The following is an 18,741-nucleotide window of genomic DNA, read 5'->3' on the forward strand; positions in this document are numbered from 1 at the left end:
CAGGTACACATGGCTGTGATCCACTCCACAGACCGGTGAGGCAGGACATCCTGACGCTTCCTCCCGGTGGCGGGGCGGGGAGAGAGAAGGCAAGCATCTGGCAGGGGCGCCTCCCTGCACGAATTCCACCTGATTGCCTGCCACTGCCCCCGGAGACCAAAGTGCCTGGAGCAGCGAGCGCCCGAGTCACCGATCCTCAGCAGATGCGGGGGTTAGCTAGTCGGAAATGCGCCTGAGCGCTTCGTGCTCTGGGTCCAGAGGTTTCTAGGAACACGGTGTTCTCCCACCCGTTATCGCCGCGGCTGCTGGCCTATCTGATCAGGGTGCTCCTCTGCTTGAAAACCACCTGCCCATTTCTTTATCTTCAGGCTCCTCGCCTGCCTCATGGAGCAGGTGGGACGGTCCACTGGGGACTGAAGCCCAGCAGCCTGGTGGCTCCAGGCCTGCTGGAACCCCAGTGGCCCACCCAGGCTCGCTAGCAGAGCCCCGCCTGAGCAACCCCGTCACAAACCGCGGCTACCCAGAAACCCTCAAACACAACAGGAGCGGGAAACATGGAGACCTCACCCACCCCAAGCACTATCACACCCGGACAGCAAGCGGAAGCGCAGCCTCCTCACGAAGCCCATAAGCAGGTGACGGTAACGCCAGGACTCCGCACCCTCGAGACCCCTGCCTTCTGAAACCAGGACCTGCTGGCTCAGTGAGGAGCATCCAACAGCGAGTGCACGCATCCCACCACCATGCCTGCGCATACGGAACACACAAATAAGCCTACAGGGAGCGGGGCGGGAACATGGGAGCCGATCCCCCTGGCTCGGGGGCGGAGGCGCCTGGATTTGGACGTGGAGGTATGGGGCTCCTAGCTGGGAAGGCTCACCGTCTCTGAGCTTCGGGGGAGGGAGGCCGGTCAGTCTGGCCGGCAGTGGGCTGGGCCAGAGACCCAGAGGAGCCGCGGCAGCGCCTCACAGCTGACCTCTGCTGGCCAGGCGGCCGCCACACACACCAGGCAGAAAGCCTCCTGGAAGCGGTTTAATTCCCAAGGTTCCCAGGGACAGGTATCCCTTCCTACTTGCAGGAAGCCCGAGTCAGGACGGCTGGAGTCTATTAGGCGAGCAGGGCAGCACCGCGGGCCTGCTCCGGAATCCAGTCCAGCCAGGGTAGGAAGCTGGTGCCCGCACCCTGCTCGGCGCTCAGCCTGGGAAGGGGCCCAGGGAGCCAGCGAGGCTGCGCAGACGACCTCAGGAAGGCACGGCTGTGGGTCCGCTTCTCTCTTTTCTGTGCCTGAAGCTGCGCAGGGGATTCTGGGTCTTGGCCTTCTGCAGGGCAAAGCCGCAGGTTAGCTGGGCGCACCAGACATCTGTCTGCCCAGACTCAGGGAGGTGAGAGGTGTGGCCCCTTGGCAAGGCCCTGCAGGCCACGAGCCGAGGACAAAAGCTGCCGCTGTCACCATCTGTGGCCCACTAAACACCCACATTCTTCCTCCCACCGCCTGGAGCAGAGGCTGGGCAGTGAGGACAGAAAAGCAGACCATCCTGTGTTCCTGAAGCTGCCTGGGGGTGGCCCAGGGAGTGTCCGGCCCCCACGACTTTGCCCCTCAACCCCAGAGTCTGGGGCCAGGCCTTAGGGCCTTTCCCCTCCCTCCCAAAGGCAAGGTGCGTGCGCACCCTGATGACAACGGATGAGGGAGGAGGGGAGCCCCGCAGCACGGCCAAGGCCCTGGGTCTCATACCTTGACCTTCTTGGAGACCAGCTTCTTCCGCTTCTTGTGAGGGTGGACGAGGCCGCGCAGAGCAGGGGGGACTAGAAGAGACACAGACTCAGCAGCTGCCACGACCCCTCGCAGCCCACCCCCTCCAGCTGCGCCCAGCGAGCCGCCCCGATTCTGATCAGGGCCTGGCACACCAGCCCCACGTCCGACGTGCCCAGGGCTGCAAGAATGGCCACCGCCGGGGCGAGAGCACAGAAACTCAGCCTAAGTCACTCCCCTGCTGCCTTTAAGCCGGCTGCAGTAAGCACGTGGCAGAAAACAAACATACCCGTGTTTCTAAGGAAAAAATACACTGCTAAAATACAAGAGTCTCGGGGCTCCTGGGTGGCTCAGTTGGTTAAGCGACTGCCTTCGGCTCAGGTCATGATCCTGGCGTCCCGGGATCAAGTCCTGCATCGGGCTCCCCGCTCAGCGGGGAGTCTGCTTCTCCCTCCAACCCTCCCCGCTCTCATGCTCTATCTCATTCTCTTTCTCAAATAAATAAAATCTTTAAAAAAATAAAAATAAAAATAAAATACAATAAAATACAAAGGTCTCTGTGTAACTCCTCCGGATATGGCCCGGTTACTGGTTCATCCCACACGGGACACCTCTCCCCCCACGGCCTTCCGACCCCCGTCAGGCCACCCTGTCACCACTGTCACCTGCGGCCCCTGAGGCCCCCAGCCTCACACTCCTGCCAGAGACTTCGCTCCTACGGGACAGAGAAAGGGGTGCCCTGGTCCCCATGGGGCCAACAGACTCCACCTGCCCCACCCCAGCCTCAGCTGGTGACTGGCCCCATGTCCTCCGGCAGGGGCGACAGCGCCTCCTGCCCGTGCCCCCTTCCACACCCCCACGGCTGCCTGACCAGTTGGTGCAGCAGGAGCACACGGCCTCCGAGCCGACTCTGCCCGCACCCGCGGCGCAGGGGTCTCCGTACTGCCTGCTTCCCGTGTCCCCAGCAGAGGGGGTCCCCGTCTCCACGGACCCCGGGGGCGCACGCCCACACATCCAAGCAGACGTGTCCCCAGCAGAGGGGGTCCCCGTCTCCACGGATCCCGGGGGCGCACGCCCACACATCCAAGCAGACGTGTCCCCAGCAGAGGGGGTCCCCGTCTCCACGGACCCCGGGGGCGCACACCCACACATCCAAACAGATGTGTCCCCAGCAGACGGGGGTCCCCGTCCCCACAGACCCCGGGGGCGCACGCCCACACATCCAAGCAGACGTGTCCGTGTGTGCTTGTGTGCACGCAGGCCGCCCAGTCTCCGAGGTCCCATCCGCTCACCCAGGTAGTCAGGGACGTGGCCCAGGTGAGGCTTCACCACAGCAGGGTGCAAGGGCAGGTCATGCCGCAGCAGCTGGAGGTCCCGGGGGTTGTCTTCAAAGTACGTCTGCGGGGGAGACGGGCACACGGCGGGGTCAGTCTGCCTCCTGTGGCTCCGCGGGGGCCCTTGGGCAGGTGCGCTGTGCCCTCCCAGCGGTGCCACCGCTCTGGCCTCCCCCCTCCCTCAGGCGCCACGTCTGCGGGGACACTGCCCTTCCTGAGGCAGCCATGCCCCACACGCGCTCCACACAGGGCCCCACGCGGAGCCCCCCCATGGCAACGTGTGCTGAGGACAAACTCCGCAGCGCTGATTCTGCGTCCCCCACGGATGCTGAGCCTCACCTTGAGCCTCTCTGAGTGCAGAAGCTCCTCCTTGATCTCCTTCAACCTCGCCTCTCGAATGGCCTGTTTGGTCACTGAGCGCATGGCATCCTGGGTATAGACACCAAAGATCAGGATGGGGGGCGGGGCGCTGCCCTGTCCTCCCTCGTGCCTGAGTGCTCAGCGGCAGGGGTCTGACCCAGGGGGACTCACCCCCACCCCCAACCACGAGATCCCGCTCACCCGGCAGCGGTAGCGGAAGCCCTCGATCTCCTCCATGCGGAACTGATAGGGAAGCAGGACGGGGGCCCCATTCTCTGTGGAGAACACGGCAGTGAGGGTCCCCTGAAGGTTCAGGGCGGGTCTACCGGAGGCCATCTGCTCAGAGGCCCCCCCCAGGCCCTCCCTGGGGCGAAGCAGCCCGGCACTCAGCCCACGCCTTCCCTGCGAGGAGCACGTATGGTGGAACAGCCGGGTCTCGTGCACAGCCCGTGACAGCTGTTCCAGCACGCTGTGGCTGAGCAGCCCGTCGTCCCCTGGGTGCCCGTCACAGCAGCCTCAGAACCCGCCTACCTACCCACTCTCCTCCCCCGTGGCCACTCTGGACACTCGACATTCGTGACACACCAGCGTCTCAGTGCAGCAGCAGCACTCGCGCTCCTGCCAAGCAACGTCCCGGCCCCTCTTCTGCACGATCCCACAGGGTCCTTCCGGGACCCCCAACACAAGCAGGACTGAGGCCCCTTTGGGGAGCCTCCTGGCTGGTGGGCAGCCCCACCCACGCCTCCTCTGCCAGCCGCTGCCCACAGCCTGGAACAGCGCCAACTGCCTCAGCGTCACCTCTGGAAGGCCCAGCGGGCGCCCGGACCTGGGCCTGGCAACTGGGGAGTCAGGGAAGGACCCCCCCCACCCCCCACTGAACTCCCTCTCCCAGGGTCCCTGGGAGACACCACCAGCCCCATCCCCATCTCCCAAAACCTCTTCCTCTTCCTTAGTCCTTCTGCCTCTCGAGTCCAGACCTCGGCTTGCTCATCTGTGGGGGACCCTGCCTGCCCCCATGAGGCAGGGATGAGGATGGAGCAGGAAGAAGGCACAGGGCGGGGCTGAGCGGGAGGTGCTATCTCACCAGCACTGGGCCTAAGGCATCGTGGGAGGAGCGCGCGGGGGTGCTTACCTCCGCTGAGAAGCTCCTCGATCGTGCCCAGGTGGGACTGCTCAGTGGGCAGCACGAAGGTCAAAACCATGCCCGGGTTGTTGGCGCGCGCCGTCCTGCAGGAACAGACGGCCCAGCCTGAATCTCTGGCTTAGGGCCCGAGGTCCCAGTGCCTGCCCAGCACGACCCAGCTCTCCCACCTGCCAGCGCGATGGATGTAGGCCTCAGGGGTAGGGGGCAGGTCAAAGTTGAGCACAGCAGACACGTGGTGGAAGTCTATGCCCCGGGCCACGCCTGCCTCCGGATCAGAAGCCCTGGGGGTAGACGTCCCAACATCAGACTGACCACCCCTCCTCCAGGCCAGCAATCTCAAGCCGTTTAATCAGCAAAATCACTTAGTAAAGCCTTCCACAAAATCAAAGAAGTCTCATAGGTTGAAAACCCTAAAATCAGAACTATTTCAGAAGCGGGGGTAGCAGCGGTGGCCAAACCCTCGCCCTGACCTCAGTGCCGGGGGAAGACGGAACTCGCCGCGCCAAAGGACAACCTGAGAACCACCCCTAGCAGACAGCCTGCTGGGCAGGCAGAGACTGAGGCTCCCGATTGCTTCGGAAACCTCCTCCTCACGGGTCACAGCTGCGTGTCCAGCACAGGCTGCATGTCTCCCCTTGTAGGACGACCCCCAACAACCCACTACGTTTGGCCCTTCCTGCTGCCTCAGGATACGTGCATGCGCGCCCTTTGCTCTTCTCCAGACTTTGGCAGCCAAACGAGGCCCCACCAGCAGCCAGGCCCCAACGCTGGACCCCTTGCTCTGGGCATCCGGTTTCACCACCTTCCGAAAGACTGAGAAACAGTCTCCCTGCAGTGCACTGGGGAAGGGAGACACCAGCACTCACCTGTCCCCCTTGGATCCTCGGCCCCGACGCTTGCCCTTGACCGGGGCCCCCAGGACTTCGGCGTCGGTCGCTATGACGCAATCGTAAAAGCCCTGGTTGAACTGTGAAATGATGTGGCACCTACAGCCCAAGAAAGAGGAAGGCTCAGCCCCCAGAGCCAGTGGGAGGCTCCCCCCACCCTGACATCATTACAACCGTCATCCCGACTCTTCCCTCTTCTCTAGCTCTGCTCCTGCGTAACCTTCGTGCCTCAGCTCCTCAGCTGAAGACGAAGCAACGGCAGAAATCTAAGAGCCACGACACAGAAAGCCAGTGAGAATCGGTCGAGCCCACAGCCTGGCCTCCACTGCCCACTGAAGACACAGGAGCACCCCCTGCGTCTCTCCTTCCCACGTCTCAGCCGAGGGGTCAGGCCAGGTGCACCTGGAGCACAGCGGGAGCTCTCCGTTGAGCACGCAGGTGGGGATGCTGAACTGCTCCAGGAACAGGCGCAGCCGGTAACTCCTCTCCAGAGTGTTGACAAAGAGCAGGGACTTGCCGCGGATCAGTGACAGCTTGAGCAGGGCATAGAGCAGCAGGAACTTATCTTCCTCTGTCTGACAGACGACCTGGAACTGCCGCAGCTGGTCTGGCCCCGGCAGCTGGGACTCCTGCAGCTTGAGAGTCACCTGCAGGGAAAGAGCCCTGTGATCAGGAAAGAGGAGGAGACAGAAAAGGGGCTGCACGCTGCTGGCTCAAACCAGGGCACCCCGCGTCCCCTCCCACTGGGTGACGTGACAACTCAAAGTGCCCCAGCCGTTACGCTGCGCAGAGAACGTACGGTTACAACGCGCTGGGGGCACAGAACAGAGAAACACAGGGTAAGTGAGGAGGGAAGCCCCGCAGCAGCAAGCTCTCAGGAGAGCCAAGTTCACGAACACAAGAGCTTTGGCCGTGCCACTCAAAGCAGCCTTTCTGACTCTCGGGGGTCCCTGCTTCGGCCTTTAGGTGAAGCATGTTTGAACCACGCCCAGCAGACATCTGCAATGACGTAGCGGCTGCAGACTGGGGGATGGTGGGGTCTTGATGACGACCAGCTTCTAGTGCCTCAGAACCAGGGAGGCTACGTGTCAGGGGCCCCGATGCTTCCGTAGCGCCCTTACTGGATTATGGAGTACCAGCTCCTTGAGTGCTTGGACGTCCTCGTTAAAGGTAGCCGACATCAAAAAAGCCTGGTAAATCCGGGGCAGGTGACTAGAACAAAACAGAGCCGGTCAGCCTCCAGCTCCAGGCCCTAGCGTCTAGTCACAGCTGCACACTCCCCTTCCTCACCAGAGCAGACTCTTGAGTTCTTCCTCAAAACCAAAGGAGAAAAGAAGGTCAGCCTCATCCAGCACCAGCAGCTCCAGGGAGTCTCGCAGGACCAAACTGTTCTGCTGCAAGTGGGTCAAGATGCGCGACGGGGTCCCCACGACTATGTCGGGCTTCTCCATCAGCACAGCTCTGCAGGTGGGCAACAGCTCCGTGTCGGAGAGTATGCAGCAACTCACACCGCACCCCGAGCGGCCCCGGTTACTGCACACAAACCCAGCAAATCCAATCCTGCATCCCTGTGCAGGTTCACTCCTCTGCGCCCCGTGGCTCTCACCCACCGCTGAGAGGCGGAGTCTTCGGCAGCGGAGACGTTAGCCACCCGGATGTCCCGAGCGCAGTAGGCAGCCAGCTGCTGGATCATGGACCGGGCCTGCCGAGCCAGCTCCTTGGTGGGCACCAGGACGAGCCCTCTCACAGCCTGCTCTACTGCAGGGCCTGTCTGCAAGAGCACAAAGGACAGACTTCAGCCAGCCAGCCCGCGTCCTCAGGGCCACCTAAGGCCCCCGACAATCTGACCCAACGGTGAGGCCTTCCACCAACCCCTCACTGACTGCCACCCTCCCCAGAACAGAACAGAGGGTAGCACAGAGGGCTCTTTCCCCGGGCACTGACCCTCAAAGGACACAACTCCGCGCTTAGCATGTTACTGAGAATCCAACACCTAGAGCGCTGGACGTTCACGTTAATTCTACAAACAAAACCGGGAGACCTGCCCGCTTTTTACAGCAGGAAGAGAAAGGGACGCGCTCGAGAAGACGCCAAGAAGGATGACAGCAGCGCCGCACCGGGGCCAGGCGACCCGAACCCCAGCCCGGAGCGCTGAGCACAGCGGCATCCCGGGCCGGCCCTCGGGGTGCGAGGCCGGCGGGAGCCCCGGTCCCCCCACCCCGCCGCCGCGACCCACCGCCTTCCTGTGGAGCAGCAGCTGCAGCACGGGAATGGCATAGGCGGCCGTCTTCCCCGAGCCCGTGCGGGCCCGAGCCAGCAGGTCCTTGCCCTCCAGCGCCAGCGGGATGGCCTTCTCCTGGATCAGCGTGGGTCGTGACCAGCCCAGGTCGGCGACGGCCTAGGAGACACGACGCGCGGCTCAGCGCGCCGCCCCGCCGCCACCCCCAGCCCCGCCGGCCCGGCCGCTCAGCACCCCCGGGTACCTGCAGGAGCCGGGGGTCGAGACCCATGTGCTCGAAGCCCAACGCCTCCGGGTCCGCCATGCCGCGACTCTCCGGTGACAGCGCGCACGCACGGCAGGAAGCGCGACGGCGCGTGGGACGCCACCACCAATCAGCTTCGCGGGCACCGCCCCCTCCCGGAAGTGCTGGAGCCTGGGCTTCCGGCGGCCCGGCGGGGCTCCGCGGCTGCGCGGGGCGCAGGGCCCAGGGTCTCCGGGAGGTGTCCACGCCGGCCGCCGCCGCCGCTCGTGCCCAGGGGCGGCTCCCGGCTCTCCCTTCAGTCCGCGCTTCCTTTAGCACCTCGCCCTAGGAGCTGCGCCGGCACCTGCCGTGCCCTCCGAAGCTGTGGTGCCCGGCGGGGGCGGCCCTGGGGGGAGCCAGCACGGGGTCCAGGGGCACGGGCGGGCCTGTGGGTGCCCATCAGTTACCCGCACAGCTTAGCGAACAGTGAGGACTCTCGGCTCCCTGTCGCTGCCACAGCCAGTCACCGTAAACCCCGGGGCATAAAACAGCACGCAGGTATGCTGTGCTTGTGCGGCTGTCCCGCGGGGTCTCGCTGGGCTGAAACCAGAACGTGGGCAAGGCTGCACTCCCTTCTGGAGACTCCAGACGGATGGCCCACTTCCTTCCTCCCCCGAGCCAGCGACGGAGGCTGGAGTCCTCACGTCTCACCATGGCGACCTTTTGCCTCCACTTTTAATGAACCTTGAGATGACCCTGTTCTCACCCACATAATCCGAGATGATCTTTCCATTTCCAAGTCAATCGATAGCAACCTTCATTCCCTTTTGCTTGGAAACCAGGCCTCACCACGACCACCCCCTCCCCCCCCCCCCGCCCCTCCGGTTGTTGTGGTAACGATGTCATACAGTCCAAGAAAGCAAGAATTTCAGAATAGAAGCAGGGTAGTATTAGGAGGAATATCAAAATTCCCTGAATGTAGCCAAACTTTCTGAAAACAACTTCCCTAGACCATGACGTATCTGTGATTGTCACACAGCAGCACGGAAATCCTCCCCGCAGCCGCCACCCGCTGGCCCATCCTCTGGCCATTGATATTCTACCTGCCCCATCCGTGGGACAAACGCCCCTTCCCATCAAACCTTGACAAGAGGAGAAACCCAGAACTTACCCACCTACTGGCAGAATCAAGATGCACTCAATTCTGTCTATAGCGGGACAGACCAAAGAAGGCTGCCCTGGCTCTCGGCGGTGGTTGCCTGCCCTCCCACAGCCAAGAACAGCCACAGTAGCAGAGACAGGTTCCCTTCCAGACCTGTCCCATAGTCCCCGGGAACCTCAAGCCAGAGGCCCACACGGCTAACCAGTTCCAGGACCACCTCATTTTCCCTGGGTTCATTCTAACCTAAGAAAACTGAAAACCATCCTAAATACTCAAACTTTAGAGAATAGTCACTTATGGTTATTTCACCTCATTGGACAGTTATACAACCACCCAGAATTAGAAATATAAGGAACACTTAGGGGCGCCTGGGTGGCTCAGTCGTTGGGCGTCTGCCTTCGGCTCAGGTCATGATCCCAGGGTCCTGGGATCGAGCCTCACATCGGGCTCCCTGCTCAGCGGGAAGCCTGCTTCTCCCTCTCCCACTCTTGTGTTCCCTCTGCTTGTGTTCCCTCTCTCGCTGTATCTCTCTCTGTCAAATAAATAAATAAATAAATAAATTAAAAAAAAAAAAAAGAAATATAAGGAACACTTAATTTTAAAAAATACTTTAAAAATATTAAATGTCAAAGCCTAGAAAACAAACTTTCATGTGTTTTTATGAGTAAAAATAGGTACATATATGAGCTGTATAGGATGTAAAGAAAAAGATTTCACCCTGTTGGTCAAATAAGTAGTGTATATTAAATAAATATGTATAATAAATAAAAGCATGAAGTAAAAAGCCAAGAGCAGGCAATTTTTTTTGTTTCTAGTCTTTTGAGAGAGAGAGAGAGCACAAGCCAGCTTGGGGAAGGGGGGCATAAGCAGGCTTCCCGCTGAGCAGGGAGCCCGATGCGGGGCTCCATCCCAGGACCCTGGGATCATGACCTGAGCCGAAGGCAGACGCTTCACCGACTGAGCCCCCCCAGGCAAAAGCAGGCAAGTTTAATACAGAAGGGCAGAAGGGCAACGTACTAAGATGCTTCAGTGTAACTCTAGGGGCCGAGAAACAGGTACTTCATCTCCTCACGTGATTCCCGGCCGGTGGGCCTACGTGTCTGACCTCTGTGAGCGGCCATGCCACCGCACCCATGAACGCCCATCGGGCCAAACCCTGGCAGCAGGAGCCCCCCTGCTGACGCCCTCCCACTGCCAGTCAGCATGGCAGCCAGCAAGGCCAGGGGCCTTTCTTCCACTGCCCTCTGTGCCTCCCCTCTGCCCACAACCTCTTAGTTCATTTTCAACACAGCTACTACAACACATTTTATTTCACTGGAAAAATCTGTATGAAGAACCAAATGTGGTTCCTGTGAAGAAAACATTTAGCACAGCTTAAATAAAATTGAAGCGAAGAGGGAGGGGAGGAGGGCCCTGCCTGTGCTCGCTCCACCACTACCTCAGCCTGGGGCCCCGCGGGATGGAAATCCCAGGTGTCCTGGGGAAGTCCCTGCTTGGCCCTCTCAGAAGGCCTGGAGAGCACCCGTGGTGTCTGAGAGCTGCTGGGGCCCTTGGCAAAAATGTACGGATACACAGACTGCAGACGAGGCCGCACTGGTCTTTTCAACTACTCAGACACAGGCAGGAACACTTCAACTAGGAAGTAAAATATATATAATTTATCAAAAAATAGTTCTAATATATAGAAAAACATTTCAATCCTCTGAAGCCTCTGCCCCTTATTTACATTCACAAAGCCACTGAGCAAACCCAGGACTAACGAGGGAACAGTGAGGCAGGGACTCCCTGGTGGGCATTTCAGCCGCCTACTGCCTAAATAGATGGAAAGAGAGAAGTTAAAGGAATAGCAGAGGTTTTTTTCACTTGCTCTTTTTGTGACAGGATAGAGGGGAATCACTGGAGGTGAAAGAAGCAAGACTTCGTCCCGGGTCAGTTTCGACTCTGCACAAACCCCAAAACAGACCTTTGAAAACTCGGACCAATGTCCTGGGTCCTTGAGAACCAGTGTGAGCGAGTGGCTGATGTGAGTGCTTTGTTGCCATGGAACCAATGTGGCTTGTATTCTTTTTTCATTTTTTTTCCCTCAAAATCCAGATGGATAAGGTAGTGGGTGGGGAAAGTACCAGATAATTGAGGTGATGGGGAGGGATCATACGGAGAGGATACTACACCAGCTTCTTGGCCTCAAAGAAGCTTTTGAGGTGACGCATCTGCCAGATACCAGTGAGGATGAGGATGACCGTCTGAGCAATTGACCACCACAGGACCCTCTGGTTGGTGCTCTCGCTGGTAAGACGGAAGCGCTCTTCGCGATACTGCGTGGGACAACGGGCCAGGATTAAACGTGCAGGACAAACGGTCCCAGCTATTGTGAGGCCCCTCCCTCCTGCGAGAAATCCACCTTCAGGACCAAATGCCTTCGGAGACACTGCCTCGGATTCCACCGGGAGTGCCCCAGGAGAGTGTGTGCTGCCCCTCCACAAGCATCTCTGCTAGGTCGGGAGCTGTGCTCGCTTCACTTCTGTCTACAAAGCTTGGAAACGGCCGTGTAGACGGACACTCTCCACCCCGTTCTCTGAACAGCTGAGCTCCCAATCGGGAAAGGCCCCAAACAGAAACTTCCAGTGGGCGTAGCAGGCACAAAGGTCAACTGCCACATCCGAGAACAGTCAGATGCATGCTTACCCTCTGGTAATCCTGCTCCTTCTGGATCTGTTCCACCTGATCAAGCAGCTGGCGGGCTCGGAGCTGGAGCTCGGTCAGTTTGTCCTTGGCAGCAATCTCCGGGTAGTTGTTGGCATGCTCCCCAACCTGGATGTCCAGGTGCACGCGCTAGAAAGACACAGGGGTGGTGCCCCAAAGCCCTAAGGTCAGAAACCCTCCGACTCTCTGTTCCAGGCTGGGGAACCTACTCTCGTCCCTGGCTGTGGGACAGAAATGCAACACCGTCTCTCTGATTGTGACTGTGTCCCAAAGTGTCCCAAAGGACGGTGGCCGTTAACTCAAAACTCGCCGGAATCAGGGGAGGGATTCTGAGCTGTGGCCGAGGAGGCAATCCTCTTACCAGTCTGCCGCCAGCAAAGAGAGCCATCCTGGTGGAGTTCGAGTGCAGGCAGATCTGATGGTCACCGGGCGTGTGGGAGGTGAAGGTGAAGCGGCCGTCGGAGCCGTACTGCCGGGACAGCACCACCTGCAACGGGACACACCGTGACAACCCCCACCTGCACGCAGCTCCGTCCTGAGCCCTGCACGGCCCAGAGAGCTCCGGGGAAGCGTGGCCTTGTGGAGGCTGCAGACCGCCCGCGCCATAGCCCGAGCACGACCAGCGGGGCCCTACCTTGCCTTCCGGGTCCTTCACCTCCACATGCATGCCCAGGCCGGGGGTCGAAGGCAGGAAGACCTCCTTCTGCTTGTCCCACATCTGGGTGCGGTAGTTCCCTGCGGAGCAGACAGAGCCGTCACGACCCGCCTGCTCCGGCCGGCTCCCACACTCCGCGGGGCGCCGTGGCCGCGTCTGGGGGACACACAGGGCCCTGTCCTCCCTCGCCCCGCCTGACCGATGACCATGGTCTCGTCGGGGATCTCCTCGATGAAGCACCGCTTCTCGGTCTCGCCGATGTGGAAGTAGAGTCCCCGGGCGCCGGCTGCGCACAGCGCGAGCAGCAGCAGCGCCGGTCGTCCCATCGCCCGCCGCCACCCGCCCCGACACCTGCCAACGCGCGCCCTCCGCCCGTCGCGCATGCGCGCGCATGCGCCCCAGTCCAGGCGACGCAGCAGAGCCGAGCGAAGAGCGCGCATGCGCTGTGACTCGCGCCCTGCGTCCTTCTCAATCCGCCGGTCTTCCCGGCCAAGCAGCCTGGCCGAAAGGAGAGTGCGCATGCGGGGGACGCCCGGATCTCCTTCCAGCCAACCGAGGGACGATACTTACTCCGACACCTACCTACGCGCGTCCTCCGCCCTGCGCGCATGCGCAAGCCTGCGCCCCGCTTCCGGGAGAGGCTGCGCGGCCGGGTTCGCAGCGCGCATGTGTCGATTCGTTCGCGACCCCGCTTCTCCGCGGGCGGGACTTGGCGGGGGTCTAGCACTGGAGACGGGGCGTGGGGACGAGGGGTCCCAGACGGGGGAAGGAGCGTGGGGACGAGGAATCCAGCACTGGGGAAGGAGCGTGAGGACGAGGGGTCCCAGGCGGGGGACTGGGAGTGGGGTCCCGCGCGGGGGAAGGAGCGTGGGGGCGGGGGTGTACTAGGCGGGGGAAGGGGCGCGGGGACGAGGCGTCTCCCAGGGGGGAAGGAACATGGGGGCGTGGGGTCCAGCGCGGAGAGGAGGGGTCACGTGTTAGGGGAAGGGACGTGGGGTCCCGCGTAGGGAAAGGGGCGTGGGGACGTGAGGTCCCGCGAGGGGGAAGGAGCGTGGGGGCAGGGGAACGGCATGGGAACGAGGGGTCCCGCGCGGGGGACGGGACGTGGGGACAAGGGGTCCCAGGCGGGGGACGCGGCGTGGGGGCGCGGGGTCCAGCACTGGGGAAGGAGCCTCGAAAGGAGGGGTCCCGCGCGGAAGGCGGGGCGGGGGCGGCCCGAGCTGGTGGCGTGGACTCGGGAGTGGTGACCGCCAGGCGTGACCTGTGACCCTGCGGTTGTGCTGGGGTTTCCTGACCTTGCGTGGGAGGCACTCACTGGGGGCGGGGGGGGCGCGCGTTAGCGACCCTGCTGATCATAAAGGAGATGCGGAGGGCGTGGCACGAGGGCTAATGAGAAAAGGGTTTCTTCCTCAAGTTTACTAGACTCTGCAGGATGAGGCGTGGCGACGCGTCAGCCTCGTTCTGTTCCCGAAGGCCCCGCGGTTTTCTGCCAGCCTGTCAGACTGGACTGCTCTTTGTGCCCTGGGTGAAGGCTGAGGACCTGGGGGTCCCTGAGAGGTGCACGGGGGGCTCGGCGCGCCTCTGCTGAGAGCTGTCGTTGCAGAGAAACCCTGTAGCAGCGCTCTGGGTGCTCTGGGCCTGGTTGGTGTGTATGCTGCTGTTTATCCTGTAAGTGCTGGTTCTGAGCCAACACAAATATCCTGGGGATCAAAGTCGTTTGAAAGGCAAGCTTCCTCAGCAGCAGTTCTGTGTGAGGACCCGAAGCCTCTGTTTAAAGCTCTCTTCTTCAGAAGCTGGAAATTGGGGTTTGGCATGAAACTCCCTGATTTTTAAATATGGGCATTTAACTCACTTATGTCTAATGGAATGACAATAAACAATCTCTGGCCACCTTCTGCAGTCTGACATCAGTTCCAATCTGGAGGACAGGCATGGGTTAACTGACCACCTGTGTGCTGTTGCAGCACCCCCCCCCCCCCAATTGCGTTGAACATGTGGTGCAAAATGAGACTGAAAATCTGGGCTAAGAAAATGGAGAGTATGAGGAAAAGAATGAGTAGGGTGACCGGGCGTGTTGGCCTCTCCTAGTTACAGCACCCCCTTCTCTGGGACAGAGGAAGATGAACACCAAGCCAGAACATTGTTATTGGGCGTAGAGTCACAGCTGAGCATGGTTGAAAACTTTGTTTTAAATTTTTTATAAAGAGAATTTCCAAACACACATGAAGAGGGAATAGTTACAATGAACTTTGATATACTCATCACCTGCCTTCAACAAAAATCAGTTTTTTGCCTGTCTCATTTCATTTCTTTTGGCGTGTTTTCCCTGAAGTATATCAGTGTATTTTTTTGGACATACATCATTTCACCTATAAATACTTGAGTGTATATCTCTAACAGACAAGGACTTTTAAAAATACCATTATCACATTCAAAAAAACAACTCTTTAATGTCATCTAATACTTAGTATATGTTCAGTCCCCCCCCCCCCCACCATTGCCTTTAGATTGCTTAATCAGGGTCCAAACAAGGTAAAGTCACTGCATTCAGGGACACAGCTCCTAAATCTCTTTGTTGTTGATGATGTGGTGCCATTTCTTACTGAAGCACCTGGATCACTGGACCAGTAGAATCCTCCACGTTCTGGATTGGGTGGGTTGTATCTTAACATGTCATTTCATATGTGTATTTGTCACTGCTGTATCCTGTAAACCGTTAGATCCACAACCAGGGAGGATTTGCAGTAAAACTAATTGTGACTGCGTACATTACAATCATTACCCCTTTTAATGTTCAAATTGTCTCAGAAGATGTCCCAAGTTCTCTGCCCTTTTAACACAACTCAGTCTTTAGTGGCTTCCTTGCTTTCCATTTTGTACACTTGCCCGCCCTACACACAAAATCTGCCGTTTAGGGGCGCCTAGGCAGCTCAGTTGGTTGGGCATCTGCCTTTGGCTCAGGTCATGATCCCAGGGGCCTGGGATCGGGCTCCCATCGGACTCCTTGCTCAGTGGGGAGTGTGCTTCTCCCTCTGCCCTTCCCCCTGCTCGTGCTCCCTCTCTCTCTCAGAGCTCTAATAAATAAAATTTTTTAAAAATCTGCTGTTTATCCAAGGAATCTTGATTCACTTTAGTGACAAATGGTATTTATATTTCTAATGTTGTAATTTTTTTTTCAAGAAGACCCTAAAATTTGTCCTGATGGGTAATCTTAAAGAGATTGCATTACCCACAGTAGAAAACCTACGTTAGGTAATCTAAATCCCCAGGCCCCAAAACTTTTCCCCTCAAAGGTGGTGGGCAATTACTGCCAACATTTACCTAAGCCAGCTGTCCCTTCATTCAACCAGTATCTATGAGCAGCCACTGTGCCAGTGTTCTAAACCCTGGGGACACTATGGTGAACAAAACAAAAATCCTTGTCCTCGTGGATTTATTTTGATTATCACCCTTCAATACATACTCTATAGCATGCCAGAGGGAGACAGGTGTCAAGGAGAAAAATGAAGCAGGGAAGAGGTCAGGGAGTGTATTGGGTGGAATGGTGTCCCTGCCAAAGAGGTATCATCAACACTGAAGTCCCTGGAACCTGTGAATGTGACCTGCTTTGGAGTCTTTCCAAATGTAATTAAGGATCTGATGTGATAATCCTGGATTATCCTGGGCCCTAAATCCAGTGACCAGTGTCTTCATAAGAGACATGGAGACACCCACACACCCACGGAATGGCTGCTATAAGAACCAAATAGAAAGTAAGGACTGGTGAGGATGTGGAGAAATCAGAACCTCGTGAACTGTGGGTGGCATCATAAATGGTGCAACCACTATGAAAAATAACATGGAGGTACCTCAAGAAATTAAAACTAGAACTACCATGTGACCCAACAACCCCACTGCCGAATATATCTCTAAAAGTACTGGAGACACGACCTTGAAAAGACACTTGCATACCCACGCTCACAGGAGCACCATTCACAGTGGCCAAGAGTAGAAGCAGCCCAAATGTCCATCGATGGATGAACAGACGAGATCGTAAGTGGTACATGCACACCATGGAATATCATTCAGCCTTGAAAAGGAAGAAAATCCTCAGTGTGCCACAGCATGCATGGGCCGAGGACGGTATGCTAAGCGAAATAAGCCTGTCACAAAAGACAAATACTGCATGATTCCACTTGTAAGAGGGAATCTGAAGTAGTCAAACTAGTAGAGACAGAGAGTAGAATGGTGCTGGGGGAGGGGAGGATGGGGAGTTGACTAATGGATACAGAGTTTCAGACTTGTAAGATGAAACAAGTTCTGGAAATCTGTTCCACAAGGTAACTGTCACTGAACTGTACACTTAGTAAAGAGAGAGAGGTGCAGATAAAAGGACTCAGCCATGTGATCACAGAGGTAGACGTTGGAAGGGATGCAGTCACAAGCCAAGGAATGCCTGGAGCCACCAGAAACTAGGAGACAAGCAAGAAAACCTCTCCTAGAGTCTCTGGAGGGAGCACAACTCAGCTGACATCTTGATTTTGGACTTCTGCTCTCCAGAATTGTAAGACAATACATTTCTGTTGCTTTAATCCACCATATGTGTAGTAATTTGTTATGGAGACCAATATAGGGAGTGTCTGATTAGAGGCGGGGTGGGGTACAGTGGACTGGCCAAAGAAGGCTCACCGAGAAGGTGCTGTGTGAGAGAGGTCCTGGGGGGCAGGTCACGTGGCTCCCTGAAGAAAGAGCAAGAGCCCCAAGGCTGGCGTGAGTTGAACGTCAAGGAGGCCAGTGTAGCAGGAGGCACAAGCATGGGAGGGAAGTAGGAGGAGATGAGGTCCTAACTGGGGATGGGAGAATTGGGTGGGCCTGTTAGGCCACTTTAAGGACCTTGGCAAACGAGTGAGAACCCCTTAGGGGATTCTGAGTGAGGAATGACTTGATCTAACTCAGATTTTAAAATTCTGATCCTGTCCAGGCAGCAGATGATCACTGTACAATAATAGGGTCATCAATGGATCAAAGGATCAAATCGCTGATGTAAGTAATGTTCAATCTACATCAGGTCTTTTGGGGGCACCTGGGTGGCTCAGTTGGTTAAGCGTCTGCCTTCGGCTCAGGTCATGATCCCGGGGTCCTGGGATCGAGCCCCGCATCGGGCTCCTTACTCAGCAGGGAGCCTGCTTCTCCCTCTCCCTCTTCCTGCTGTTCCCCCTGCTTGTGCTCTCTCTGTCAAATAAATAAATAAAATCGCTAAATAAATAAGTACATAAATAAATCAGGTCTCTTGTTCCATCTTGCAGTTCACAGGAAATTCGAAAGTTCTAGGACATGGTGAGGCAACAAGAAGGCAAATCCAGAATATGGAACAACTGGCTTCTTCCAAACACTGAAGTCAAGATGAGAAACAAAAGTGGGGGAAATGTACTTAAAAACCGAGCTGAGAAGAAAGGACTAGAGGTGCACAATACTACAGAAGGTGTGTGACTGCCCCTGGGCCTCAGTGTGCTAGAATTGATGGGGGAAACAAAGGCAGAAGAAAAATTACTAGATTTCCTTACTACCTACAGCCCACTGACAAGTCCTTGAAACAGGCAAAGTGACCTTTCTCTAGGGACTCAGCTGCCCCGATGTTGACACTTTGCTAAGGGCAAAAGGCAATCTTAGGTCCAACCCCCAGGATCCTGTAAGTCTACTTTAACATATAAAAATTCCTTTGGAAACTTCCTTTATCTCTAAACCCAAGATACATGTTGGCAATCATCTCCCAAGCATATGGCCCACCGATCTACATCTGAAGGGTCTCATGACTAGGGTTTTATTAGACGGCAATAAATGACCTCTTCCCAACAATAGCTAGCCCCTCAAGGTCCTGGAAACCTTGCTCCCAAATTCCTTAGGGACTCACACTATCAGGAACAAGACAAGGAGGCCCATGTCCACCACTGCCATTCAAGATTGTCCCGGATGTTCCGACCAGATCAATTAGACAAGAAACTGAAGGCATCCAAACTGGAAAGGAAGAAAAACTATATTCACACGTGACATGATCCTATATATGGAAAAAATTCTCAAGAATCCAAGAGAAAGTTACCAGACCTGATAAATGAATTCAGCGGGGGCACGTGGGTGGCTCAGTTGGTTAAGCGTCTGCCTTTGGCTCAGGTCATGATCTCAGGGTCCTGGGATCAAGCCCCGCATCGGGCTCCTTACTCAGCAGGGAGCCTGCTCCCCCTGCTTGTGCTCTCCCTCTCTCTGTCAAATAAATAAATAAAATCTTTAAAAAAATGAATTCAGTGAAG

General features: G+C 57.4%; 2 protein-coding genes and 1 long non-coding RNA gene across 3 annotated transcripts; 1 reads left to right on the forward strand and 2 right to left on the reverse strand.

Moving 5' to 3' along the window:
- Positions 1–1,016: 1,016 nt before the first annotated feature.
- Positions 1,017–8,764, reverse strand: DDX56 (DEAD-box helicase 56). The gene is made up of 14 exons (XM_036085233.2): positions 7,959–8,764; positions 7,712–7,873; positions 7,086–7,246; positions 6,766–6,936; positions 6,597–6,687; positions 5,878–6,122; positions 5,455–5,574; positions 4,756–4,869; positions 4,577–4,671; positions 3,646–3,719; positions 3,424–3,513; positions 3,043–3,148; positions 1,733–1,803; positions 1,017–1,319 (listed from the first exon to the last, which is right to left on the reverse strand). Exons 1-14 carry the CDS (start codon positions 8,016–8,018, stop codon positions 1,242–1,244), a joined length of 1,638 nt encoding a protein of 545 aa, XP_035941126.1. The 5' UTR covers positions 8,019–8,764; the 3' UTR covers positions 1,017–1,241.
- Positions 8,765–10,391: 1,627 nt separating this feature from the next.
- On the reverse strand, positions 10,392–12,836 carry TMED4 (transmembrane p24 trafficking protein 4). The gene is made up of 5 exons (XM_036085235.2): positions 12,657–12,836; positions 12,437–12,537; positions 12,164–12,289; positions 11,785–11,931; positions 10,392–11,414 (listed from the first exon to the last, which is right to left on the reverse strand). Exons 1-5 carry the CDS (start codon positions 12,781–12,783, stop codon positions 11,265–11,267), a joined length of 651 nt encoding a protein of 216 aa, XP_035941128.2. The 5' UTR covers positions 12,784–12,836; the 3' UTR covers positions 10,392–11,264.
- A 698-nt stretch (positions 12,837–13,534) lies between these two features.
- LOC118531295 (uncharacterized) lies at positions 13,535–18,451 on the forward strand. The gene is made up of 2 exons (XR_013443040.1): positions 13,535–17,479; positions 17,743–18,451. It is a non-coding gene; the product is annotated as an uncharacterized LOC118531295 (long non-coding RNA).
- Positions 18,452–18,741: the final 290 nt, after the last annotated feature.

The sequence above is a fragment of the Halichoerus grypus genome, chromosome 12, assembly GCF_964656455.1.
Source record: "Halichoerus grypus chromosome 12, mHalGry1.hap1.1, whole genome shotgun sequence".
Lineage (NCBI taxonomy): Eukaryota > Metazoa > Chordata > Mammalia > Carnivora > Phocidae > Halichoerus > Halichoerus grypus.